This window comes from Thunnus maccoyii, chromosome 14 (assembly GCF_910596095.1).
Source record: "Thunnus maccoyii chromosome 14, fThuMac1.1, whole genome shotgun sequence".
NCBI lineage: Eukaryota > Metazoa > Chordata > Actinopteri > Scombriformes > Scombridae > Thunnus > Thunnus maccoyii.
The window spans coordinates 25,284,790-25,311,973 of record NC_056546.1 but is presented as its reverse complement, the minus strand read 5'-3'; the positions used below and the strand labels follow the sequence as shown (position 1 = coordinate 25,311,973).

The following is a 27,184-nucleotide window of genomic DNA, read 5'->3' as shown; positions in this document are numbered from 1 at the left end:
TTTTTTTTCTATATTTTGTATCTATTGTTATCTATCTATCTATCTATCTATTGTTTTGTATCTATGTTAGTCACGGCTGATCAATGGACTGTATATACGGAAACCAGAACGAAGCTCAGACAAGACATCATAAGCACTGGAGAAGAGCTGTGTGACGTGTTTTAATGTAATAAATGTACCAATTCAAGAAGAACAAAATCTCTCAATTTTTACATACACTGGGATAAATACTGATCTGTGTAATAGTCAACTTACGCCCCTGAATCTACTGAACTATAAAGTACTATACTCGCCACTGTTGTAAATTTAGGTTTTAGTTCATTGGGGCTCAGTCTAGTGAATTAGATTTAAAGGGATGTCAAACTTAAAGTGATCCTGCTTTAAACGTTAAAATAAACAGAGAAGCATTTAAACTTCAAGTCACATAATTCCAACAGTGAGAAAATTATTATATGTTGTGGAATTTTTAAATTAATTGCTAATTAATTAAGTTAGTGCAATACAACAGGATTAAGCTTTAGCTGCAATACATGATAAAGGCATTCTCTAAATTAAAATTAGTGACCATAATTATATAAGCAATAACAGTTCAGTTACACTTCACTCTAGCTGAGACCTTTTATTGTAGGATTTCATCCATTCTTGTCCTGTTACAGCAGGGCTGTCAGCCCTCTCAAACTGTTTATTTCCAAAATCATTTCTCACATTCAGTTTGATAAAGTCTGATGCTGGCACACATTAATGACGCAATGAAAATCATAGTGACTGATGTGGACAGACACTCTACTCTACACACTCAATATATTCAGTGTTATCTGCAAGGCAGAGATCCTGAAGGTACAACATGTCAGCACAATCCTCAGCTGTAACGTTGCTATTTTAATAATACATTAATAATAGGGGGAGTCTCTGAAAGCTACACTCTCCTAGATCATTGAGAGCTATAGTCTCAGTTTATGGAGCCAGACATGTTGATATTTGTATCTCACTTCGGCTGTGTACGGTGAAACAATATTAAAAACATCAAGTGCAAAAATGACTTGTAAAATTACTCAGTGGAGAATGTAAGTAAAGAATCTTTTATGAAATGTTTTCGTCTTCATAGTTTTTCGCATACAGCAATTTTTTCAAATCCAGCTGACATTTATGCCAGTAATTGTTTTGAACTGTGCAATATAAGTGAGAAATTAATTGAGGGTATCCAGCATATTATGTGACAATTAAGTTAGGGAGTCCATAAAGTATACAGTTGAAGGCTGATGGTGTGAGAGTTGTTTTGTGTTGAACATCATCTTCAGTGAGGAGCATTTGATCTGCAGAGAACCAGAGAAAGTAGTAATTATGTTTGAGTATTATATTAAATCATACTCTCTAGTGTATATACAGCTGATTCTATAACCAGCTTAGTGGGATTCAGAATGTGAATTATTCTGCTCGACATTCATTTTTTTCTCTTTGCGGAGAAGCCCAAGCCTCATACACAAGACAGAAAGAGATGTGTGGGTGTGAGGGATGGGGTGAGGTGCTCACACGTAAATACATGGACATGAATATATTTACAGTAAATGGAAATGCAAATGTGAGGCTAAATAAGGTAGAGAGCAGGATATACAGTACTGTACCGTATGATCCTGTACCATTGTGATGTGGTATCTCTGAACTGTGAAAGTCCCCTTTCCTCAAGGTATGAACAGTCTGGCCAGAGGTCTGTCTGACCCTCAAGAGATCTGCAACACATGGTGACACATGCAGACAGTATTACTGTAGCTGCTAATAATGCCCAGAGCCATTATCATTCAACCTTACAAGCAACTAAAATACAATGTAATGTTTAAATGTTTGACAGTAATAGAGATAAATTGTACTGTCAAACATCTGCTGTTTATTTGTGTGTGTAAAACCTACTGTCAAGAACAGTAGCCATATTGCGTGTGTTCTGTTGAAGGCTGCTGTGCCACTGGTTGAGGACAATACAGCTCACGCCATTCAAACTCAACAGCAGAGCAGTCTCCAGGGGTTTCTCCAAGGCAAACTGTCCAGCACTGCAGGAAGAAAATAGCAAGATTTTGTGTGACAAACAGAGGGGAAGCCCTGTTTCTATGAACTACTTCCAACCATAGAGCCAAAATACTACCAAAGACAAATACATCAGTTGTCACTGAGTGAATCCAGTAAACACATTAGAGGACGGGGATGAAGGAATGTGTCTGTGGTAAGAAAAAGGTGGGAAATTTATTTGAAAAACTAATTTACTTAAATCAATAAAGCAATTTTGTTACCTCTTGTGCATGTTAAGGTCTGATTGGCGGAGAACACTTGCATTGTTCTGGACCAGGTCAAAGAGCAGAGCCATGTGACACTCTGAAGAGAGCAAACATCATTATCATTATCAAGAAACGACGACTATTCACTAACAGCTGCATTAAAAGTATATCGTACATGTAAAACTCCTCATAAACACAATACACAACACATTTTGTATACTAGGCGCCTCAGTTGCCACATGTTTGGCTGTTTCTTACAATGCAGAAATGCACTCTGCTTGCAGTTATGAATCCTTCATAACTCTTCTATATTGAGCATAAACCGCAGCCTTGAGGCAGTCAATCATGTTCTGCCCCAAATAAGAAGAGCTGTTTTCAGCTGTCCTCATGTGTCCAACCAAACACAATCTAAGTTAAGTGACAGAAGGCAAGGCAAGAGAACCAGGATGTAAAAGAAAGACGTGCAGCATGTTATTGAAAAGAATATCAAAGATGCTTTAATTATTAAGATGATGATTCTATTTTTGTTTCAAATATTTTTATTGGAAGCATTTGTGCAAAAATCTTGACGTTTATACAGAATAGAGAACTTGATGAGTATCTAATTTCGTTTCCTTTCATGTACCAACATGTTCTGGAATGACAATAAACTTCCTTGAATCCTTGAATGATTCTATTTTTGCTCTTGTAACAGTATAAAGCCAAAGGTCTGTTTCAAGATCATTTCCCATGAGTCTATGTCTAAGAATTATGGAAGCTCAGCTGGTGTATGAATGCAGAATTGCCATTTTTAAATGTTTGTTAGAATGACAATAGATACCTATTTACACTGGCTGCGTGTCAAATACAGGACTGAATTCAAGGTTCTTTTATTAGTTTTTAAAGCCATACATGGGTTGACACCTCAGTAAATTTCAGAGCTTCTCTGCCCCTACTCTAAATCTAAGCCTCTTATATCCTCACATCAATTACTCCTGACTGTTCCACGATCGAGGCTAGTGGGTGAGGGAGCTCATGCGGTAGCTTTGGAATCTTCTTTCACTTTCGATCAGACAAAAGTCAAGACTTACATGTTTTCAATGGCCTTTGGCTGCTCTTGATGATTTTAGTATTTTTATATTTTTATTTATTTATAAATGTATCTTACACTTTGTATTATGTTTTCTGTTTTACATTTGTGCATATATTTTGATATTGCCTTGTATTTTATCTTTGCCTTTCATTGTCTTCTATTCATGCCGTTAATTACTGATGGCATTTCATTCTCTACTGTTGTGCCTTGCACTATAATTTGTACAGCACTGTAGTCAACTCTGATTGTTTTTAAATGTGCTCTATAAATAAACTTGACCTGAAAGTTGACTTGAGTATTTAACTAAGAGTAGGAACAGAAAACCCCACTATCGAGCTCTCTCTCTTTGCAAAAGTACACTATCGAACAGAGGCAAGGGTGAGGTTTTTGATGAAACAGGCCTACTATAAAAGTGGTAAAATGACACAGATGTTCGAGTTTTCTATATAGTTAATGTCTGACTGGGAGAAATTATTAGCTGATTTTACTATGCAGTTAAAAATGGCCTTCATATGTGGAAATCAAATTTGACAACTAAGTGAACAGAAGAAAACTGACATGGAAAATTAAGCAAACATGCAGGGTACAAGCATAGAAGGGTTTTAGTATATAAAGTGTATAATTTTCTGTATAATTTAGACCTGTGGGTGTGAAAAACTGTGTCTGACACCAGGTGTGTGTCAGCGAGGTCGTCCACCATTTTCTCTATGGCAGCAAGGATGGCCAGTGTCTTGCAGCTATTCTGGCTGACTACCTATACAGTCATGTCTGCGTCTGAAGCGAGACACTGCTGCCCCCCCTCCCCTTTGCTAAGCAACTGCTCGGGGCCAGAGTGGCAGTTCACTCTGATCTGAGTCTCAGACATGCAGTTGTGGTCACAGCAGCTTTAAAGTCATTGAGTTTTGTCCATACAAGAGCCCTGTTAGGAAGAAATGTTGTTACTTAAACAAGATAAAGATGCAGTGATGAACTAACACAATTCCCAGATAAGATATGAGTGCAGATGGTGCGGCATGTTCTGTATGACACCTTTTTTTTCTGCCATCGCCTAATCATATCCTGATGCCCAATTAAGTAGGAATGGTCCGGTGTGTTGTGAAGTAACAGCTGGAATTCAGACCATGGTGTCAGTCACACTATAGTTAGCAGCACTAACGCTAGGCTAGCAGGAGGCACATATGTCTAGCCTGGGGCGATGTGTAAGGCCAACCTGACACTCTGTCAATCACGCTAGAAAGAGTCCACCCCTCCTCAGAATACCTTTGTTTGCTAGTGAAGGAGAGGAAAGGAGCCATGTAGGGTAGGACCATAGTTGTTTTGTGAAATGTCTTTGAAGGTGTCAAGAGCTGAAAGGCGATGAGGACACTGAGGAGGGGAAAAGGCATCTCTAATTTTTGTATGGAGTTTGGAGTCCTCTTGTCTCCTGATTGTAGTTAAGGAGTTCTTTAAAGACTAGCCCAAGAAAAAAAAGTCAAGGGATTGGTGTGAGTTTTATCAGAGAGGCTTCTTATCTGAAAATACAGACTCACAGTTCTTAAGTCATTAATCAATGTAGAAGACACTGACACCAGGTCTTAAAATAGTTCAGTTCAACTGCCATTATTTAACTGATGTCACCAGATGTGTTATCTTGTATGACTTTATGACTTTATGAAAGAGAAATAGAAACACTTGGTTTTGATGGAATAAATTGTGTTAGAGCCATTTAAACAAATTGAATGAATTGTACAACAAGCAGTCCACAGAGTCCAGATTGTTAAAGTCATTTTTACAAGGAGCCAAACATTATTGCACTATCAATCAATTTGCAACTGCTTTTCCTGAGCATGATCCACCAATATAATTCCGAATCATTAATCTTCATTAGACTTTTGCAGTTTAATTGTTTTTTACACTCAGTGAAGTTGTGGATCCGATGGTAAAACCTCATTGAAGAGATTAAGCCTACTGCTCCATTTACTGCTTACGTATTACGCAAACAGCTCTGCTCTAAAATTCAGTCATTCATTCATTATTTTGCATCATTTTTCTTCTTAATTTACCATTTAAAATGCTTTAGAGAACTCAAGATGCTGCATGATTTTATAAAATGTGTATTTCTGTGGACATCAGAAGCACAAGACATTTGATGACGGAGACTGCTTCTCAGTCATTTTCATATTTTCTGTTTTTTATTAAGTGCTGTAGTAACATTAATGCTGATTTTCTTCTTGTTAGAAAAGGTCTCCATGTAGCAATAGTGGAAATAAGACAAATACTAACCTACAGGCATGAGAGTTACAGGCGAAGTCTCAATTTTCTCAGTATATGATAATTTGGTAATGGTACGGTAAATTCAAAAATCACTTTTTTAAAATTGAATTGACACGTTATTTGCAATCATCCAAAAACAGACAGCTAAGGTGACATGCAATGTTTTAATCCTCTCTCCCACTTTAACAAAACAACATACATTAATTCATATAAGATGCTCTCAGGTCCCATTACATAAATATCTCACAGGGAAAATGTAATGTGTGTGTGTGTGCGTGTGTGTTTGCTGTACCAGACAGATTGAGGGCTGCTAGTTTGGCAGGTGGAATGTTTGCCATGAAGCGCTCTGTCCCCAGGTAAATGAAGCCACCGCATCTGTACAGAAGCTGCTCTATCTCAGACAGACTTGACATATATGGAGTGGAGTAGAAGTGATTAGGTGCATTGCAATATAACAAATACAGTAGGTGCTCAGTATGCTCAGTGCAAAAGTCAAAAGAAGATGCTGCATTGATTTGCTCTACTTAAAGCTTCTAACCTGGGTGTTTGTTTGCTGCCCATGATGCCCTCCCACAGATGGGTACAATGCTGGCTGTGGGTTTCCAAAATCTCCTTCATCCTCTTGCACAGACTGGTCCCTTCTGTGCCACATACAGACATCAACATGCAAATATTATCAGACCTTCTACTTGCATAAGGTGTGACACTAAATGGCAGTTGCATTTGGATTCATATAAGGCCACAGAAAAGGACCTATACTGTAGAGTGATCTGTACGCTTAATTCCAGTACACACCACTCATACAATCACTAAAATAAAAGCAGCCAGAGCTACATTGTAATTATTTATAAGCACCAAGCATTTTTATCTGCCACAATGAAGTGCATTTCCACACTTATTTAAGAGGCGATAACACCAATAAACTTTTTATTAACTGTGTAAGTATGTGATGTAAATTCTCTGAATCAACTTCAGTGGATCTATTACATTTACTTACCAAAGTTGCCTTCATTGTAAGGGTCAACAATATCTTTTGGAGGCATGTTAAGAATCATCATCGAAGAGTGCAACGACATTCCCAGAGCACAAATGAAATTTGGTTTAAGATATCAAAGCCGGATTAAGATACAGCATTAGCCTACACATTAAAATGATATTTAGAATAATATTTAACAAAATTTAATTTTAAAAGGACATTCTTAAAAAAAGATACATTTGAAGTTACGTGTGTCCACTGGAAAGGTGTTAGGAGGCAAGACACGATTGGCAGGTATCTGTATTTCAATCAAACCAAGCGCAGTTACAAACATGTTGCGTATACAGTATATTCACAGTATATTCACACACATGTATTTGGCACATGCACATCTGCAAATACCATTTGCAACACAGGATACAAGAGTGGATCTTAAGACAGAGAAGACAGAGTGAAACAGGAAATGGGAGCAAAAAGAAGGGGGTTGGTGGAAAAAGCAGAAGTGGTGCATGACAGAGGATAAATGCTACAGACGCTAGAAATAGGATCTTTATGAAAACACATTATGTAATTGATTGAAAAACCATACTTAAAAGAGAGGCAGGAGGGACTTAAATAATTGCCAGTGCTGACAGCAGGTAAAAGTAATATTGCTGTCTGTATCTGGTGGGTCCAGATTAATTTACTGAACTCACCACTTTGATGGCTTGGCTTTGATCTCCCTTCCCCTTGGTTCCTTTGCCACCTTTGGTCTCCTTTTTGTTGTCACTTTCAACTGTCACAAACAGGAAGCAGAATTAATATATACACTTGTCTGTTGGGTAGATTACACAGCATTAGGACCAGGAAAAAAAAACCAACTTTCTCAGTATCTGCAAAGTCAATGACATTTATTGGTGACTGAGGAACTGTTCTATAAGTTTCCTTGTGGCTGCACCATCTACTACCCTCTGCAAATGACAGCACTGACTACTGATTAAGCATTGATTACCAATTTAATTACCTCATTCATTTGATTCAAATCTACCCTTCTTTTCAAATAAACAAAACAAATAATGGGTTTAGTCAACACCAAGTTGCAGTCACAGAGGAGTAGTAATCCTCAAGTTCTTCAGTTTTGATTCTTTTGAAGGAGTGGCAATGTCCGTCAATCCATCTGTTGATGCAACACTTTGGTCCAAAATGCAGTCTTCCCATACCCAGTCATTGCACATCTTCTACTGCAGGCTTAAGACCCACCTGTTAAAGCTACACTTCCACAACCCATGCTAACACTTAGCATGTACGTTTAATTTGTACTGTAGGACTCTGACATCCTCAAGTTTGAATGCACTTAATTTAAGTCACCTTGGACAAAGGAATCTGCTAAGTGAGTATAATGTAACTATTAAATAGTTTGAAATAAAGCTGACATTCAAGGCTTCCAGAAGATGAATCATAACAACATTGCTGATCACTTAAGTTTTTATCTTGCACCACCAGCAGGTCCAAATTTCGACACTTATTTCATGAAGAGATACTTGACTGAATTCCTACAGCTGAAACGTTGAAATTCATGGTATACAGAAGATGAAAACCTGTCTCTAAAACCATGCTTTGGCTTAAAGGTGCACTGTGTAGAATTTAGCGGCATCTACCAGAACGGACTTCGCAGAAATGGAATGTAATATTCACAAGTATGTTTTAATTTGTGTATAATCACCTGAAACTAAGAATTGTTGTGTTTTTGTTACCTCAGAGTGAACCCTTTATATCTACATAGGGAGCAGGTCCTCTTCACAGAGCCCGCCATTTTGCACCGCCATGTTTCTACAGTAGCCCAGAATGGACAAAAACCAAACACTGGCTCCAGCGAGGGCCTTTCACAGGTTCTCCTACATGTTTGGAAGTGGAGGGTGAGGGGAAGGGTATTCAGTTGGTTGCAATCTGCAATCTCACCGCTAGATGCCACTAAATCCTACACACTGGTCCTTTAAGCTAACTGTACTGTACAATAACATACCTCAAAATCATGAAGGCAAAAATACCATCATGTTTGATGAACCTATCCAGTCTCCTCAAAGAATGCGTCTATTGGAAAATGCAGTAATGCTGCCACTAGTACCAACCTCTAATGCAGAGCTCAAGCCAAACTGTCAACCTTATTTTTGTCACTAAAAGATAAACGCATTTGACTTCATCTAAAGGAGTAAAAGAATTACTAATTTGCTGTCTGTCATCCCAGATGTTCAGTGGCGATGGGTCATTTGGGGCAGAAAAAAGTGGTTTCAGTGGCACTGACTAATTAAGAAATGAATTATTTATTACTTCATATTAATGAATGGCATAAAATACTCAGTTGCTGCTTTGATTTATTATTATTATAAAATTTGAGGTCAGTGGCTTGATACAATAGTTTTAAAAGGGTTAGCCCACTCTGGCAACATCAAATGCTTTCAGTATCAGAAAACAACAATATGCATGCCCAAAGCCTTTGGCAATAAGCAGGTGGCATAAACTTGATGCCAAGTGGGCTGATTGCTTATTGCCTCACTGCTATTTGATTGGCTATTTTTGCTTAGTAAATTGTCTTATTCGCTTGTAGTGAGCAGTTAGCATAAGTTGTATTTCTCCTGGAATGCAACTGCCATTGTGAACAAAGTGGATTATCTTCTAGAACACAAATGTGAAACTCTGCCTTTTGATGAAAAGCATGAGATTAAACGCCTCAGCGCTCACCAGTCGCGGGACATTGTGATAAACCAAACTGCAGGCAAAAATAATCACAGATTTAATGTGGGGTGGTTCTCCAGGAAGAACTGGCTAACTGCTAGCTTGTCCAAGAAGGTGCTTTTATTGCTGTCTGTGTGTGTTATTTGGAGGGGATGGCATCTGGTCAAGTGTCAAATGTAGCTAACGCTAACCAAATTGCCAGTGCATGCAAACAGCAGCTACAGGATTTTAACTCAAGTTGAGTCACTCAAAAGTTTGCCCAGAGGAGGAACCGCTGTAACTCCTTTCTCTTCAAGTGAGTTTTGAATTGGTGAATGAAAGTCTGTCTTGCTGTTAAAGCGTGGTATGCATTTTTAATGTAATTCCATCAGGTAATTTTTCTAATGGTTGTGGTTGGATTTTATGGCTTGGCTGGATTTTTAAAGGCTTGGTGCAAAACTCACTGCCGCTGAACTGTTTAATCCTGTGACTAGTGAGATACTTATTTGCCTTTACTTATGCCGGTGTCTACCCCTGTTCCCCCTCTTACTCCAGTCACCTTCTGCTCTTCTTCCTGCATTTACTTAAAACAGGCGTTCCTGGCAAATGCCACCCCCCTCCTCTTCCTATTGCTATTCTACAGCCCACAAACAGCTTTGCTCTGTCACATTGTCATATTTTATCTAGTCCTGTAGTGTACTGTAGTTATCGTACGGAGCCCCCCTGGGGTCATATGGTGGAAAAAAAACCTTGAAACTTGATGTGTAAATCTGCTCAAATAGATTTCTAAACTGTGCACATGGATTTCTAAACTGTGCCCTTAGATTCTCAATCTGTGCGCATGGATTACATGGCCTCTTCTGTTCTTCATTGAATGGACCTGACTTGCATGGACTACAGTGACCACATCCACCCAGTAAATTCAATTTTATCTAGATTTAACGGCAGATTTAACGATGGTAAAATGGGTTAAATTGATTTAGCTTTGTGTTTGTATGTTTTGACACATAAAAGCTGTGAAATCAATTTAACTGATTTTACCATCGTTAAATCTGCCGTTAAATCTAGATAAAATTGAATTTACTGGGTGGGTGTGGTCAACGCAGTCGATGTAAGTCAGGTCCATTCAATGAAGAACAGAAGAGGGCATGTAATCCATGCACACAGATTGTGAATCTGAGGGCACGGTTTAGAAATCTATGCACACAGATTGTGAATCTGAGGGCACGGTTTAGAAATCTATGCACACGGATTTATACATCAAGTTTTTGTTTCTATCATGTGACCCAAAGGGGGCTCCGTATTATCCTGTTGAAGAGTCAAAATATCATTCCAGGAGGGATATGAAGCATTATGTCAAATTGTAAAATCATGCAATTTTCTGGTCATGCCTCTGTCCAAAGTAGTAGTAGTAGTTGTTGTTTTTTTCCACTTAAAAACGCCACTGCAGATGTTCAGCCAGTTTATAGCTGTTTTAGGGACAGTGCATGCTGAGTTGTTGAGTCTGCCACATTGAGCCACTGTACTGCAGTGTGCTTAGAATCATCTTGAAAAAAATCTCACAGCCTCAGTCATGTACTTCTAAGTGTCGTCAGTGTCAAGGGGTTGCCAAATTGAGAAATGGCCAAAATCTACATGTAGGAGATTCAATTAATGTGTCTTTAAAGTGTTTTTCAAGAAGAATTGCTCAATTTTTCATAATTCTCTTGATATTATTAATAAAATAATATAATAAAAGTGCACTTAGTTTGACACTACATCTTGGTGCAACTCCACTACCCCTACACTTACATCTATTGTGATTTGCATGCATTTAAATAATTAACATGGCATTAGCGTGGTCAATACTGTTTGAGTGTAGTTGGATTCACTCAAAAATTCTAAGACACAGTAAAAATTTGCGTGAGTAAGAACAGACATTCATACAAGACAAACATTTCCCACCTGAAGGCAGTCTTTTTATAGTTAGTGCTAATTTGTCCTGTGCATACTTCATCCAAAGCACTGCACAGAATAACAAATAGCCCTTTCAAAAGAGGTTTCAGGCACTATATCTTCTTGACATAATAGTAAACTGCAGATGTCAAAAATATGGTAATCATGGTCCAGCACGATTCCACTTTTTTTTCAGTTTCATAACCCATGAATTTGATCCAGGCATGGAGAGATGTATCATGCATGTTGTTGTAGTTTCCTGTACACAGCATATGCAAGTGTCAAGTCTCACACACATACACACTAGTTTAACAGTAACCTTTGTACATTCATTCAAGTTATGCAAATGATTCAACCTTTAAAAAGGCAGAGATGTCTCCAGCATCAAATTCAGTGCTCTTTCTCCTTCCTTTCCAAAATATGAATGTGCATAATTCCCCCAAGGATTGATGAATTATTGCCAAAAAACAACTAGATTTTTTTTCTTGGGACCTTACAATCACAGACCTCCAAAATAAAACCCTGAGAGACTGGAGAATGACACAATGTGATGGATATTATCAATTAAATTAAATTTTTTCGTTATCCGTTTTTACTCTCTGTGTGCCTGTCATTTGGGATGCACATGAGAGTGTGCTGCATGCCTGTGTCAGGCAAAAAAAAGTGATAACTACTATTCCTTTATGATTCTTTTTTGTGCTACATGTCAGCCCAGAACTTATTTCACCAGATCATAACCTGGGAACAAAGACTACACTGTGTTACTTTTAAACTACTGAGAGCAATTTAAAGGGTTAAGGAGGCAAAAGATTGAAAACATCAGTCATTATTGGGTCCAAGAAGGACTGCTCATTAACTACAATTAAAGTTTGCTTTCAGTCTATCAGTCCTTCCCACCAGGTTCTGGACTCAGTAAGGGGGTGTTGTTTTGCTTTTCAGCTGTACCCACACTTCATGTTTTAGGCTGACAGCTTTAACAAGGTGTGGTAATTTCAACTTCAAGCATGATTTGCTCAGTCACCAGTCACCCTTTGCCAGCACCTACATACAAAACCCCTGGATAATCAGACCTGCAGTCCTGATTCTAAATTGTTCTAGCAGGCACAGCAAAATGGCCACAGTTAATGGACATCCACTTTAGCAAAGCAGGCCATAGTGTTCACGGATGTCCGCATGAACTTCTGCATGCCAACAGGATGTGAAATGACCTTTCTGTCCTGAACAAATTCCATTTCTATGGATGGCTGCCTGCAGCCTAAATCAAAACGTCAAAACGCTTTCGCAAGTGTAAGCTATTAGTTACTAGAATATGATGAGGAATCCTTGAGGCAATCATCCAGTCATACAACAAAACCTCACTGTTTTTGTTAACAGTTTTATAGATAAGACAGTTATACCACACAAACCTGATGCTTCTTACAGTTTCTGTGACTCTGGGGTAAGCCACATTCAAGTTTCAGTTCGGGTCCTCTGGTCTTCTGTCGTAAGCCATAGCTTGTTGTGTATTTACTGTTCTTAACCTGTCACTGTGTGTATCTATGCTACAGTATGTACCACGCATACAGTAGAAACCTACTTTTGAAGAAACTTGTTAGAATTGTACTTAATTTGGCAGCATTGCAGCGATACCAACAAAATAAGAATGAGCAAGTTTGTGATAAAACTGTGATAAACTGTGTCTTAAATGAATGATTAAAGGATCTGTTGGAAAACATCTGACATACTTGCACCTCATCATTAGATAAATAAGTTCCTCTCACTAAATCATGCAGACAGATCATTTTTAATCTTCAACACAGAAAACAAACGATTTCTTAGTGAAAAGAATTTAGGGGAAATGAATGATGATAGGTCTTGATTAAACACTCTTTAAGCAATTAAAAAACTATTAGTAATGCGAGAATTTCAACAGGGTGCCTGTTTAATTAGCTAGTAAAAACTGGTTGAATGAACACTGAGCAGGAATTCTCCTGATGGGTTTTAAACCTGCCTGAAATGATGTGGTCACCATCCAGTCAAGTCAGTTGCACTTCCATATTCTCACAGGTTTCTAATAATTCATGCGTTATATCAAGTACTGCATTAGTCATGCCTTTTGTTTACACTAATTGAAGTACACAGTACTTGGATATGAATTGTCAAAGCCATATTTAACAGACAGTCCAAACATCATTAATGGTACTGTATCGCTGCAAGCAATCAGGGCTCACAAATGCCTCATTTGCAAGCTTGTTGTTTGGACAGCTGTAAAAATATGTTTAACTCAAATGTTAAAATCTTATCTCTGTTATTATGTATCTTCTATATTTAGCTGACATTCATTTTTCCTAAGCACAGGTATGTTACTCAGTGTCTATAAATAAAACAATGGAACCATACAATTATAAAGCTTTGAATCTACTACACTAGCTGCTCTTTTACATCAGCTGGCTGTTGATCGTTAAGATGCAGGTTTGTGGGGATGCTTGCTTTGGTACCTTTCTCTGGCTCTTCTCTGTGCAGGCGACTATGAAGAAGCTGGAGAGAGAAGTCTCGGGACACAGAGCCCAGGCTTTCCTCCTGCAGGAAAGATAAAGCTTCCAGTGGCAACTCCATCAGCTTTCTGTCTGCCAGCAACACCACAAACTCCCGTGGTTCCATTGGTACTTTAACTGTGTACACACACACACACACAAACCCACAAAACACTTTCATACAGATGTTGTATATAAAGATGTGTAACAACCTCTAAGGAACTACTGCTCCACAATTTCTTACTGGTACAGGGTGATTGTTCCAGCAATTTTGAATTCTTTTACATATGTTTAAATACAGTTTAGTGTCACTTTAATCCTGACTGTGCCTTGTAAAAATACTGAGTTATCATGTTGTGTGTGTAAATCAACGTGTATCACATTAAATCACATGTACAGCAATGACTTTGGCCTGAGGGGGATGAGCTGTGGCCTGCCTGAATGGAAACCTGCTGATGGGCTGCCAATGAACAACTAGGACATGCAGCAGATGCTGGAAAAAAGATGACTCATATGATACATTGTACATACAGATAATTACAAGGCCCTGGGGTGTCAAAGACACACACAAGCCCACACCCAACATACAGTACCTTTACCTGAGCTGCCTTTCTCTTCTTTATCTTTGGTTTTGGCCATCTCAGGGACTGGTACTGATGCAGCCTGGGGCCTGACAGGAGGAGATAAGGACAGGTGAGGATCAGTAGGGCTGCACAACCTTATGTCTAACAAGCCAAGACATGAACCAGATAGTGTAAGATGTGACAAGTTGCAAGAAATATAGACATGCAGCACAAGCTTTATGTAAGCTTGCTGCATGCATTTGTGAATGAACAGACCTGACCAATTAAGATTATCAGACAGACCAGTCTCACTTTGCTTTAAAAACACACTTGAACAAACTTTTCTCACAGAGGACATTTGTACCTGCCATGACATTAAAACCACAAGTCTAACTGATAACATTAATAAATGCTCTGCTTCATTTAATCCTAGCACTGGAACACATGTGTGTGATAAGTCAAAATGAGTACTGTGACAAAGATCTATTGTAAACACACTTTTAAGCAAAATCAACAGTATACAGTATGCACACATACAGTACACTCATAGATAAAATGTATATAATTCAGATCATACACTCCACTATCATTCAATAACTCCTTTGATAACTTGCAGAGGAACTCTAGACATTAAAAATCTTCACTTCAAAGTCACAAAGTTCCCTTCCTCAGGCTCAGGAAATGAAATGAAATTTGTCAAGCCTTTGTAGTGGACAAAAAGGGGAATCTGATGACATATACAGTACCTTAAGCAAGAGAAGTCGAACTGCCTGAGAAGGGGATTCAAATAATCTTCCATATCTTGTACAATTTTTCTGAAGCGAGGTGCTAACTTGTTCTCTGCAGCAGTTTTCTGTATAGGGGATCATGAAAGAAATCAATGAGAGTTTCAAGAGCTGTGATGCAGTATTTATTGTTACAGGCTATTGATAACCTTCACACACACTTTTATTGTAGCTACACAATGCTTGGATGTCAGCTGTCCCATGTCTCCCCAGTAAGCAAGAGGAGACATGAGAGGATAATAATTGCAGTGGCGTGAGTTTATTTATGATGCTTGCAGTGGATAATTTTAATGGAGTAAAAGCACAGCAAAGGCCTCAACAAGACACACAAGAGTAAAAACCTGATGCTTGTCAGGGGCCTCCTGCCTGCCCTCAGTACTGTGCCAACAGGCTTCTTTAAGGAAGGCAGGTCTGGTCTCCTGGCCAAAGGCCCAAACCTGCTCCCTAAGTGCCAGCAGAGCCCCCGGGCAGACTGAAACCTTGACCACCCTAGAGCATGTCAGGGTACCTGTAACAACAGAATTGACACACAGTCAGACATGCATGCTCACAGACACATACAGGCCTTGTAATTGGTCCCCGTGAGCACCCCCAGCCCCTCCTCTTGCTCATGCTGCTCCTTTTGTAAGATCTCCCTCTCTCTTCATCTGTGTTATCTTGTTTTTTTCCTCTTTTCTGTTTCATGAATTCGCCCTCATGCTCAGGAAATGAGTCTAGATACCAGCTCCCCCCACCCCTCACTATTCCCACAACATCTTATGTCACACTATTTCCATGAAAGGTCATGTGAGGGGGTTATACAGTATGCTAATACCCTGTGATGACTTATGAAAGCTGGTGTCCCATGCCAGGCCAGTAGCAAAGAGGTCAAAGGGAAATTCAGGTGATTTGTTCTACACTTCATTGCTTTTTCCTCTCTCCTTGTCTTCGTTAAATTTGATCTTTTCATCTGTCTTGCATATAAATGCTACATGGGAATACTAAGTTGATTTGGCTCCATGTAAATGCTGACAACAATGCTATGTACAGTATTGTATGTGTTATGATGACCATATTCTCTGGACAAATTACAAGCAGTATAAATTTACAGAAATGTAAGTGTTCTGTTTGAAATGGCTCACAAAAAAGTATTAGGAATATTGGTTTAAAAAATGCAAAGGTTCCTGACCTGTAACTTGCACAGTCTTTCCTTTTTGATTTTCTAGAGCTTTGGTCATCTCATAGAAAGCTCCATAAAGTTCTGACCTAAAAAACAAAACACACAAACAAACAGACAGATACTTTTTACTTGACCTGTAAACAGTATGCACTGATGCACAAGTTAAAATACATTTGAACTAACACAGATGCACTCCTTCTCTTAAGTACAGATATAGCAGTTTCAAACCATCAGCCCTCTAGTGGCAGATCTACAACATAGCAAGTCCTTGTGCACCAGACATGACTGTAGCCTAAACTTAATGTGACTTGTGTGATCTGCAGTCATTTACTCATTTATCATGATTCTGTCAGAGGCAGAAAGGGCCAAAATTTACATAAGGCAAAGAAAGGAACACAGTTAGAGAAAACAGAGACAAAGATAGAATTTACCCATCTTCAGAGTGCTGAAGCAACAGGATTTTCAGGTTGGGTGGAAGCTCTGGAAGGATGTTTAGGTGGTTGGGATTGATGGTCAGTTGGCTGAAGGCCTGCAGAAATTTGAGAGTATGATATACAATCTCAAAGTGTCTTTAAAATATTTCTTTTAAAAAACTGAATAAAAGAATTTTAGAAAGCAAATAAGGAAATCTTAAAGATTTGATTTCAGAACATGAAAAATCCTGTAGCACAGACCAACAACTGTGATGCATGAACAATCATTTACTATTCATTACTTTATTTAAAAACTATTAGAAGGCTTCATTTCACATTTTCAAATCTACATTTAATAATTTTTCAGACAATCTCATTGATATAGTTATGACATGTTAGTCATGTTAATGTTATTACATAAAATGTTTATCATGTATACTATGTATATAATATATATATGGTATATATATAATAAAAAAGTATTGATCAAAGTCACACGACCTACTGTGTCTATGTAATAACACATTTAAACAAGACACTTGAGGTAAGTTGAAGACTATAATCTCCACTATATAATATTATGCAAGTCTTCATATTGACATCAGCAGAATCAACACATTAACTTGCACAAGTTCTTACTGACTTGTATTATTTTCACAGGAAAGCGCAATGACCCACATACCAGCTACCGTACATTGTTGTGTGACATTGAAACATCTAAGCAGAAGTGTGTTTGCTGCTCCACCACTCTGTGTGATTTTGGAATTCTACAGTACATTCAGAGCAAAGGCTATAACAACACCAATGCTGTGTCCCCTGTCAAGGGAATTTACCGAGCTGGCTATGACAGCTTTCATAAATCATCAGTGGGGGGGTGGGTGGGTGTTTGGTGACCCAGTACCTTGGAGAAGCTGTTGAGGGAGTCCTCTACTCCCTTCAGCATGCTGCTGGGCCTCTCCTCCTCAGAGAGGAGCAGTTTCCTGTGGAGGCTGAAAAGAGCCGAGAGCTGGGACGCACTGGTGTCAGCACAGGCGGAACTTAGGACCTCAGCCATTACAGCAACAGTGCAGCAGCTCTAGGGATAAAACAGAAGATGGATGAAGGGGCTTTTGGTAATAGTAGGAATTATAGTAGGTTATGATATCCTGAAGGACACCGTTAAGAAAGAGAGGATGATGTATGGATCCAGATGCAAGAGACTGTGTTGTAATAGAAACATACTGTATTAGTGATTTAGTATTTAAATGTGAAACTTTCTACTGTATACATAGCCAGATAATAATGATGAGACAGAGTGAAAGCGAAACCTATGATTAGTATGTATCTTTTGTAGATTATACATACACTGCACTCTCAATACAGGTGCTGCTGGCAGGCACTGTGTTAAAAAAACACTCATATGATCCGATGCATAGCACTGTACCTGAAACATGGCGAGATATTGACCTGCCACTCCAGGATCCGACTGGCCATGACACTCCAACATGTTGAGAGAGGCATCAGCCAGGATGGGGGCAGGAAGCTTGTGTTGGAGACACAGGCTGACAGCTTCAGCCAGTGCCTTCCTGGCCTGGGCCAACAACTGCTGAGCTTTACACCTCCTTCTCTGCACAGCAGAGACATCACAGCTCTCAAACATGCAGGCACATAAACATTACTACAACACTATAAAAGTGAATGCAGGTAAGTCCACATAATCAGTCAATCAATCACAAACATACATGCACATACAACATGAGAATTAAAACATTCACCATTCATAAAATATGGAGTCTCTTAAGGCAGAGTTGCCACAGGTATAGTGTGTAGGAAGGGGAATACGGTTAGACCTTAACATCAATAGGGCACGTTACATTTATATACAAGCGTACATGTGATGTCAGTTACAAAACTATCAATATACTTTATATCTTTCTAAGTTATCATCATGAGTCACCTGTAAAATGGTCGCAAATTTATCTGACCTTACTCCTTGCTACTTGTGTAAATGCTGAAAAAACGGCTTCAAATCTCAGGAGTATCGAATCTAATAGAACAATCGAAGTACAAAAACAAGGTCTTTAGGTATTATCTATTAAGAGTATAACACTCAAACACTCAGTTAATCTAATTCATCAGGACTTTGTAGGTATAGTTTGATCTGATTTGACTGACAGCGGCCAAATAGCCCATCAACTGTCATCAAATTCTGATTCAAATGTTGTGAATTCCTGATTTGGAAGAACGAGACATCACCTTTTTCTACCTGAGCCCTGCCCACTTTAAACCAATGAGAAGAGCGCAGGAAAAAAAAAGAAAAACAGACATCTAGCATGTGAAATATGCAAAACTGTTCCAACTTTGTCAGAAAATTGCACGTTCAAGTAGAACCACATCACTCACACTAAGAAGCTGATTGAGAAAATAAGTTTTTAAGGCCTCTTACACCAAAATTTTCTATAATCTTTACATGTCAAAGTCAGCACCATATTGGGCTTATACACAACATTTATAGCTCTGTTATACCTTCAGACATTTCATCAGACCTCACTACACATCACTTTACATCAAGACTCAACTTTGTTCTATGCATATACTGAATGTCAAAGTCACAGTCATGTTTCTACCATAGCTTAAAACACTTTTAAAAATTAGGTGTTACTATTAGTCATAGTTATAAGTTCTATATTTATTTTAATGAAACTAAAAGAACATTTAATTCTATTATTGGCATGTTTTTAACCCCAAACATGGGCCCATGTGTAATTTTTGGAGCCTCTGCCCAAGGCATAAAGATCTCTCTTGCATCAGTGTGCAGCTCAGCAGGTGTTCATTCCAACCATGTCATATCATAGGATTTGTTTTTACATTTGCACAGGGGCTCACTAGCCACAGTAAAACATTTCACAATAGTATCAAAGGCAAAGCATAGTTTACATTTTACAGTTCATGTTGCTACATAAGGCTAGGAGGTTCCCTGCATTTTGCCTGGCAACAATGTTTATCAGTCTGCCAATGACAAAAGCAAAATAAATGAACTGATTAAAGCTGTCTGTGAAGGCATTTCTCTCATTTTGAACATCCCAAGATTCACCTTCAGGGGATTTGAGATGAGAGGTGAACCTCAGTATAAAGATCTTAGATTAGAGATGAGTCAGGAGTGATGGGGTCACTTGTCAGGAGGTCTGTACCTGCAGCTCAGCACTTTTGGCAGAGGTCATCTTTGGTTCTTTTCTGCTTGATTCTTTCTCTTTCTTTGAATCCTCCTCCACACCGGAGGCGACTTTGGGGTCAGACCAGGCTTCTTTCTGAACAAAGTTATTTGAAGATCACAGAACAATGATCATGATTAGTATAAAATCCTCTTATGATCACAAACTATGAAGACCAAAGCTTTTCTGTCTTAAATTATGTAAGCAGACATCTATCTCTCTGATCACTATAAGCTTCTCACCACGTGGACCAACTTTTTGTGTGTTCATGTGTGTGTCTCTGTCAGGATTAAGTGGAAGTACTTCCACAACTTACGTGATCTCTTTCTTTTAAACGGGGTGATTTCTAGCTGATTAATTGATTAAGTGCCCTAATATTCCCCCTTTCATTCTCTAGATAATGTATCAAATTCAATGGTTTCCTATCTGGAATACACCTCTAAAGATTCCTGCATTCTTGTGATATTTCATAGCCAGTGAGAACTCATCATGTACACATGATATATATATATATATATATATATATATATATATATATATATATATATATATATATATATATATATATATATATATATATATATATATATATATGTACCATAAACTTATATATGAACATTTGTGTTGGCTACCTGTTTGTCTGTGTCCCAGAGAGCAGCCAGATAAATGGGGTCCTCCTGCGCAGCCAGCAGTCTCAGGTTCTTCCCTATCAAACCCAGGCAGCGAGCTCTGGTCTCCATGTTGTCCAGGGAGTGAGCGCTGACTGCAGCCAGCTGGCCCAGAGTCAACTGCCCCAAAGTACTACCCACGCTCAACCAATCCTGCAAAGGACACACACAAGAAAGGAAGGTCAAATGAGGACATGGATCTCAAGCAGTGTATTTACTTGAACCATCATCTAGCAAACAGAGATTTGGACACACAAAAAATTCGACTGAAAGCATTAATTGATGTTTAGGACTTGACTTAACAGTAACTCATTTTGGATGGTAAAACTGCTATAACGGATCAGAAGCAGTGGTACTATAGGAGGGTAAGGCGGAAAAACTTGAAGCAAGTACTCTACCATACCACACTATACCATTTATAAAGACTAATAGAAGGAGGACTACACTTTGTGTGCTTACGGCCTTACAAGCCCTTCTCAGCAGCCTAATTTGAACTATTAATATTAAATGAGTGGTTTCCTATTCAGAGTGCTCAGTGATGCAATCACTAACATCCTATTTGGTTTTCCAAACATGTGTTGACTGTCAATATGCCCATTCAGAGTGGAGGAGATTTTTAAACAGTGTACTATAACTGTGTTTTTGGTAAGAGATTACCCCCAACATTGGTCACAGGGCTATGAAGTGTGGAGCTCCTTATGTTACTTTGCACAATAGCATCCTCTGGTGGCAGCAATACACAACTAAATAATCTGTACACTCTAAATTTATAGTAAAACAAAATTTATCAACATGACACTTGTTGATGTTTAAAAGCATATTTTGAATTTTGTTATTTTGTCACTTCCTGTGTCCTAAGGAGGTTTTTTTCAAGGTGACTCTCACTCCAACCAGAAATTAATTTTGGCAAACAGGGAGTAAGACAGAAGGGAAACTGCTGCAGCCCTGCCCTGTCAGTCAGACTGATATGGCTGTTTATGTTTAATAAATATATCAATAAATGCAGGATTTCACATACGGCCCAGGTTTTAAGTTCTTGTGCACTTTCTAACCTGTTCTACAGAGTTAGGCTCAGGTGTGCAGTGCGTAAACTCCTCTAGTGCTATCTGAGCAGAGGTCTTCCTCTCACGGGCCAGAGCTTGGCGTTTCTCCTCTTCACAGTGCTCCTCCAGCATCGCCAGGCAAAAATCTGCCAGGGCCAGTCGTAGGCGTAGCAGCCTCCGCATGGCCAACAGTGAGAGTCCATGACTCTGGCAAGTGGGAGAAATCAAAAGCAGAAAAATATAAATAGGAGAATACACACAAAATAATAAGCACACATGCAGCAGATTATAAAGGTAACTGTAACACACACCTAAAATAGACACATCAGGACATATGTCACATGGGAAAAACTAAAGGAACTCAGTTTTAAATGATAAAGAAAAGTCCACAAGAGTGGGCTGAGATGATGAGTTCACAGATCAAGAGCGACTTAGACAAACCAACTTGAACAATGGTCTAAATGAGACTGAAAAGTCCAACTAAAAGAAAAATGGGCAATTCAACATTTGGCTTCATTACAGACGTTGTCTCCTGTTTCCAATGAGGGATAGATGTTTAAACTTACTAGGGCAGCAGCACCATCTGCTGAAAGCACACTGCTACAATCGAGTAAAAACATTCACACAATATTCCATCGAAAACTCAATTCTACATGGATTTGCAACAGGTGTGAAAGTCATGATTCTTTCATAATTCCATCATCATGCAAATCAAGGTTGCAGCCAGTCTATCTCTGGCACTGACGCCCTCAGATAACCTCATTTGTATAAGAGCTTGTAGTGTTTGGATCAAATATGATTCTAACACCCATCTGTGGTTGACAAGTTAAAGTAATCAAGGCTTTATCTGTTTTTGTCAGAACATTGTTTGCCTGTGGTCTGATATAAACAGCAACACACACATAACACACAAATAATCAGCTGAGATATCACACAGCCAGGAACCCCAGATTATGATAGTGGCACAACAGGGACCTAATAACTTCACGCAGCCACTAAATTGGGATTTCATAAATTACATTCTTTAGGAAATAAATGTGTGGATAGCACAACCAAAATCTGTCTCTGTCATTTAGCCATAAACAGGGCTTTTCACAAGAAAATCCTTTCTTCTCTAAACACTGGAAGACATGCTCAGATACTTCTCTAAATAGGATCACAAATTTTGCCATCTGGCCATGATCTTAATGTGCCAACGATTTCAGACAGCTTTAGTCAAGCAAATGTAATTTCCACAGTTGTGAACAGTTTTTTTTTTTGTTTTTATTTTATTTTAACCAGCTGTTTCTGCTGATCAGTATGCTTAAAAGAAAGTTATGTAGACTGGCTGTGATTAGTTAAAAGTGTATATAACAGAAAACACAAAAAAGATAAAATGCCTCCCAAGGTTTTCAAGAAGGCATCCTCACAAAGAAAGATGGATTTATGTGTGTGTTTCATTTACCTCCTCCTGAGCGGGGAGCAGGCTCTGAGCATTCAGCACTACGTGTTCCTGCTCCGTGATCGCAAACTGAATGTGGGAGAGGCCATTGAGCAGGAAGCGCCATTTCTCCTGTGTATCAGTAGTACAGTTGGCTAGGACTCTTCAGAGGAGTAGTGTAGGATAAAGATTGACCAAGGCAGAGAACACAAAGAATGGTTTTGTCAGTGAGACAGCAACAGAGTAAAACAGTATAGTATATGAGCCTATATTGTGAGTGAGGCAGTTGTAGGTGAAAAAGTAGAGCGAAATCACATTTTAGTCTGGCTTTCATGTGCTTATAACTTTCAAGATTTACCTGCAAAAAACCATTAACATGAACTCAGGTAGAGTAAAACATATAAATGTCAGACGGTATGGTTTACAGAATATTCAATTTGCAATTACAGTAACACTTGACAAATATTCAATAAATGGTTTATAACACACTATAATGTACTTATAATCAGATAGATTTTTATTGCACATTTTAAATGTTAATTAATGTACAGTATATGTCAGAAATTAATTACTTCTCCTATGATGGAACATATAGGGGAAGCATATTTTATTTTATAACAGATTGTGAAAGTGTCATTCATTATCATATTAACATCCTCCACTTATGGGTGCCCACAGGAGAGGTTATAGTTGCTGGCAAATACATTAATAAACATTTATATCTGCTGATAATACATTATAGTGTGTTATAACAAATGCATTAAATGCTTGTATGCTGTTTATAAATGTCAACTAGAGGGACTTAAGTGAAGTGTTGCCGCAATAACAATTAAATCCAGGTTTGGAGTCACTCCAGACTGACTAACCTCAGACCACGTGCACACTCTGCATTACTCTTTGCAGCCTGTTCTCTGTAGTTGAGTTTAGTGAAACCACTGGCACACTGTTTGAGTTTATCACAGGCAGCTATTAGCCTCTGGACAGCCTCTGTGCAGTGCGTCTCTCCAGGTTCAGTATCACCAGTGGCACATATACATTCAATGGCACCCCTGGAACAAAGCACAAATTTCATTAAAAGAATCATCTCCTAGGGCTCACTTTTCAAATAGTTGTTATGTGATGAGATCTCAAATAAGTGTCAAATACTGTATTGCCAATGATTAATGTCTAGGTTCCTTTAGCAAAGTAAAAGACATTTTTAACACGACACAGTTCAGCACTTAAGGTCAGCTACACCTTTAAAATGTGACACAAGATTTAGCAGGTTTAAACACAGAAGGGTGACATTACCTCATCTCTAATGATGTGATCAAGAATGTGAGTTCTGGGAGTCTGTTTACACGCTGCTCCAGAACCAATTTTAAAGCCCCACAGCCTTGTTTTATAATCTGATCAGTCTGTAAAAGAAAATAATGATGATAGAAATTGTGTTTTTAAAACAACATCAGGGACAGTTCAATGAAGAAGGTTGGTAGTTATTCTATACCTTGGTTTGTGCATCCTGGTCTCTCTGGCCTACTACAGCTCTGACCTTAGTGAGGGTGAGCTGGTTCCAGAACTCTTCATCCCCTCCCAGGGCTTGGGCCTTATCCAGCAAGATCAGAGCTTGGGCATAGTTCTGCTCTTCACAAGCCAAAGTGGCCAGACTGAGCAAACTTCTTGCCATGGCAATCTGGTCTCCAAGCTCCTGAACAGAGGGAATTTGAAATAGAGAGTCATAATTGAGTAATATTAGCAGAACCAATGTTTAAATAGTTCTAATCTTTTAATGGCCATATATTATTGACCAGCACAGTAAGTATCAACAGTAAATTTTAAGTTGACATTTTCTTTCATACAACTAGAAAAAACATTTGTCAGCAGATGCATAAAATTGTTCGGTCTGGTATGCCAAGTTAGTAAAACAATATATGTTGTTTAAATACAATGTTAGCAAGATTGATCACTCAAATTCTACTTTACTATCAGATTCTGACATTATAGTCTTGTTCTCCTTCAACTCACCACAGCCACCAAGTGGGACTCTGCCAGGAGCTTTCTGGCTGGTTGATAGAGCCCCATGCTGAGGCAAACCTCAGCTTTGTCTAGCCAAATGTCCTGAGCACACACATCCATACTCTGTCTCCAAGACCCAGCCTTTTCATCCATCTCAGCTTTCTGGAAAATCACCAACGTTATGAACAACTCATTGTTTTCTGAGATTATTCAAAATACAAACAGAAAATTATTTTTGAATCCTTTCAATTGTTAACAGCCTTTTACTATTTATAATCAACTACCAAGAAACAGAGTCCAAATCTGTGCAGCCAAGGCATCCTGTACTGTATGTTCCCTGTTAGGATCTAAACTGTGTTCACGTAGACCAATTGTTAGTCTGTATGATGCGAGATGAGTCTTGTAGATTTTAATATGGAATTCACAAATTTACACACATTTATAGGATAATTTATATGCTGAAGGACAAGAAAATGTACAACTATAATTACCATTAAAAACATGATCATCAAGTCAAGTCAACTTTATTTATACAGCACCAAATCACAACAGAAGTTATCTCAGTTATCTCACTTTTCACATAGAGCAGGTCTAGACTGTACTCTTTATTTAATTAACAGAGAGCCAACATTCCTCCATGAGCAAGCACTTGGCCACAGCAACAAAGAAAAACTCCCCTTTAACGGGAAGAAAAGCCTCAACAGCCAAAATAATTATGTATGTGTACTTGCTCTCTAACACTCTTCTCTTTAATAGGCACATGAACACACACACACACACACACACACACACACACATAAAGAGCCTGACTCTGCAAAATGTTTACTTTACTGAAAATGCATTTGCTGACTTGCCTCAAACTGGACTTATATCATTACATTTTATTTTATTGATAAACAACTTAACTATAAATCGGAGACCAAAATTAATATTTAAAAATAACATATCATAGACTGTCACAATAAACATTACAATAAAATAAATGTTTAGAAGCTTGTAGGTAATGTGCTGCTCTGTAACTCGCTGCTGTAAGGTTTTCAAACCTCACCTGAGATTCTGTCTGTGTTTCAGTTTGTGGATTTGGGCGACACAGCTCAAGAGTTTCATGACATCATCTCAAAAACTTCTATTTTTCTTATTTTTCATTCAACTCCTGAACTTATGGCCAGATCTTTAACATGACATCAGAGCTCACCTGAGAGGCTGCAGATCACCTGTCTGTGTCTCCGTGCTGCTGTGTGTCTCTTTTCATGATAAAATGATAGCTGACAGTCACAAACCGATCAGATTCATCTTATAAATAATGTTCATGTCTTAATGACACATATGCAGTAATAACTCTGCTCCTGATCCACTCATGGAAAAGGGGAGAGATGGCATTAAATAGTAATAATAGTAGTATTTCTCCCACTGATGTCAAAGATGAATGTTTGGACTGATCACAGAACATTCTTATTTACTAAGCTCAGCTGTTACTGAAACTTTGGTTTTTTTTTAAAAAGGATCAGATGTCTTAGTTTGCTTTTTGGAGGAATTTTCACCAACAGTAATAAAGTTATTTAATTTAACAGCATCTCTGAGCAGTGATCACAAATTAGCTAACAACACCTAACGCCTGAAATTAAATATAATAGCAAATGATGTAAGTTTTGTCCTGTGAAGTTGTTTTCAATTCTGTGACGTTAAGAACATTTAAACTATAAATACTAATCGCTTCAGATTCTCCACCTCACTGAATCCACTACTGCTACTGCTGCTGCCAGTAATATAAAGTGAATACTGCATAGATCTAAGTGTGCAGAAATCTATCTCATCAAGTTTGGATTCATTGATTTTTCCAGCACCTTACAAGGACTTAGCCGGGTGGAGTGGTGGAATGGTACAACAACTCTTTTTGGAGAAAAACAGGCAAATAACAAATTTTAGGCTTATAACAATATAACTTTTGCTATTTTGTTTAGCCAAATGAAAGTAGTTTATTCTCTTATATCAATTGCAAGGTTATTAAATGGATGGCACTCACTCTAACTGACATAGATGGCAATCTGATAATACTAGCTCATTGAAAGCAAAAGTCATCAAAACCCTGTTTCACTGATCATCATCGTCATCCATCTCATCATCAATCTCCACCTCATCCTCTTCCCCCTCATCATCATCACTGACGACACGAGCAGTCAACATGTAATAAGAGATGGGGGCAGAATTGGTCCACATTGATGACTTTTGCCTTCAATTAGCTA

At 38.4% G+C, this 27,184-nt stretch overlaps 1 protein-coding gene across 4 annotated transcripts in view; it reads right to left on the bottom strand.

Moving 5' to 3' along the window:
• Positions 1 to 604: 604 nt before the first annotated feature.
• The window catches only part of LOC121911432 (cilia- and flagella-associated protein 46), a 57,892-nt gene continuing 31,312 nt past the window's right edge, over positions 605 to 27,184 (bottom strand). For 2 of the 4 annotated variants that reach the window (XM_042432903.1, XM_042432906.1), the window contains exons 35-59: positions 24,951 to 25,103; positions 24,433 to 24,633; positions 24,237 to 24,343; positions 23,813 to 23,995; positions 22,971 to 23,109; positions 21,536 to 21,733; positions 20,448 to 20,636; positions 19,795 to 19,911; positions 18,048 to 18,230; positions 17,526 to 17,699; positions 16,643 to 16,740; positions 16,221 to 16,297; positions 15,394 to 15,560; positions 15,014 to 15,120; positions 14,298 to 14,374; positions 13,669 to 13,842; positions 7,261 to 7,340; positions 6,803 to 6,863; positions 6,587 to 6,619; positions 6,128 to 6,230; positions 5,882 to 5,994; positions 2,280 to 2,361; positions 1,906 to 2,042; positions 1,623 to 1,727; positions 605 to 1,313 (exon numbers count right to left, since the gene is read on the bottom strand). In XM_042432903.1, coding sequence (XP_042288837.1) covers positions 1,210 to 1,313; positions 1,623 to 1,727; positions 1,906 to 2,042; positions 2,280 to 2,361; positions 5,882 to 5,994; positions 6,128 to 6,230; positions 6,587 to 6,619; positions 6,803 to 6,863; positions 7,261 to 7,340; positions 13,669 to 13,842; positions 14,298 to 14,374; positions 15,014 to 15,120; positions 15,394 to 15,560; positions 16,221 to 16,297; positions 16,643 to 16,740; positions 17,526 to 17,699; positions 18,048 to 18,230; positions 19,795 to 19,911; positions 20,448 to 20,636; positions 21,536 to 21,733; positions 22,971 to 23,109; positions 23,813 to 23,995; positions 24,237 to 24,343; positions 24,433 to 24,633; positions 24,951 to 25,103 — 3,162 coding nt within the window. In that variant the 3' untranslated portion in view covers positions 605 to 1,209. The remainder of the gene's footprint in view (positions 1,314 to 1,622; positions 1,728 to 1,905; positions 2,043 to 2,279; positions 2,362 to 5,881; positions 5,995 to 6,127; positions 6,231 to 6,586; positions 6,620 to 6,802; positions 6,864 to 7,260; positions 7,341 to 13,668; positions 13,843 to 14,297; positions 14,375 to 15,013; positions 15,121 to 15,393; positions 15,561 to 16,220; positions 16,298 to 16,642; positions 16,741 to 17,525; positions 17,700 to 18,047; positions 18,231 to 19,794; positions 19,912 to 20,447; positions 20,637 to 21,535; positions 21,734 to 22,970; positions 23,110 to 23,812; positions 23,996 to 24,236; positions 24,344 to 24,432; positions 24,634 to 24,950; positions 25,104 to 27,184) is intronic. The other 2 variants (XM_042432905.1, XM_042432904.1) reach the window with 2 other exon arrangements.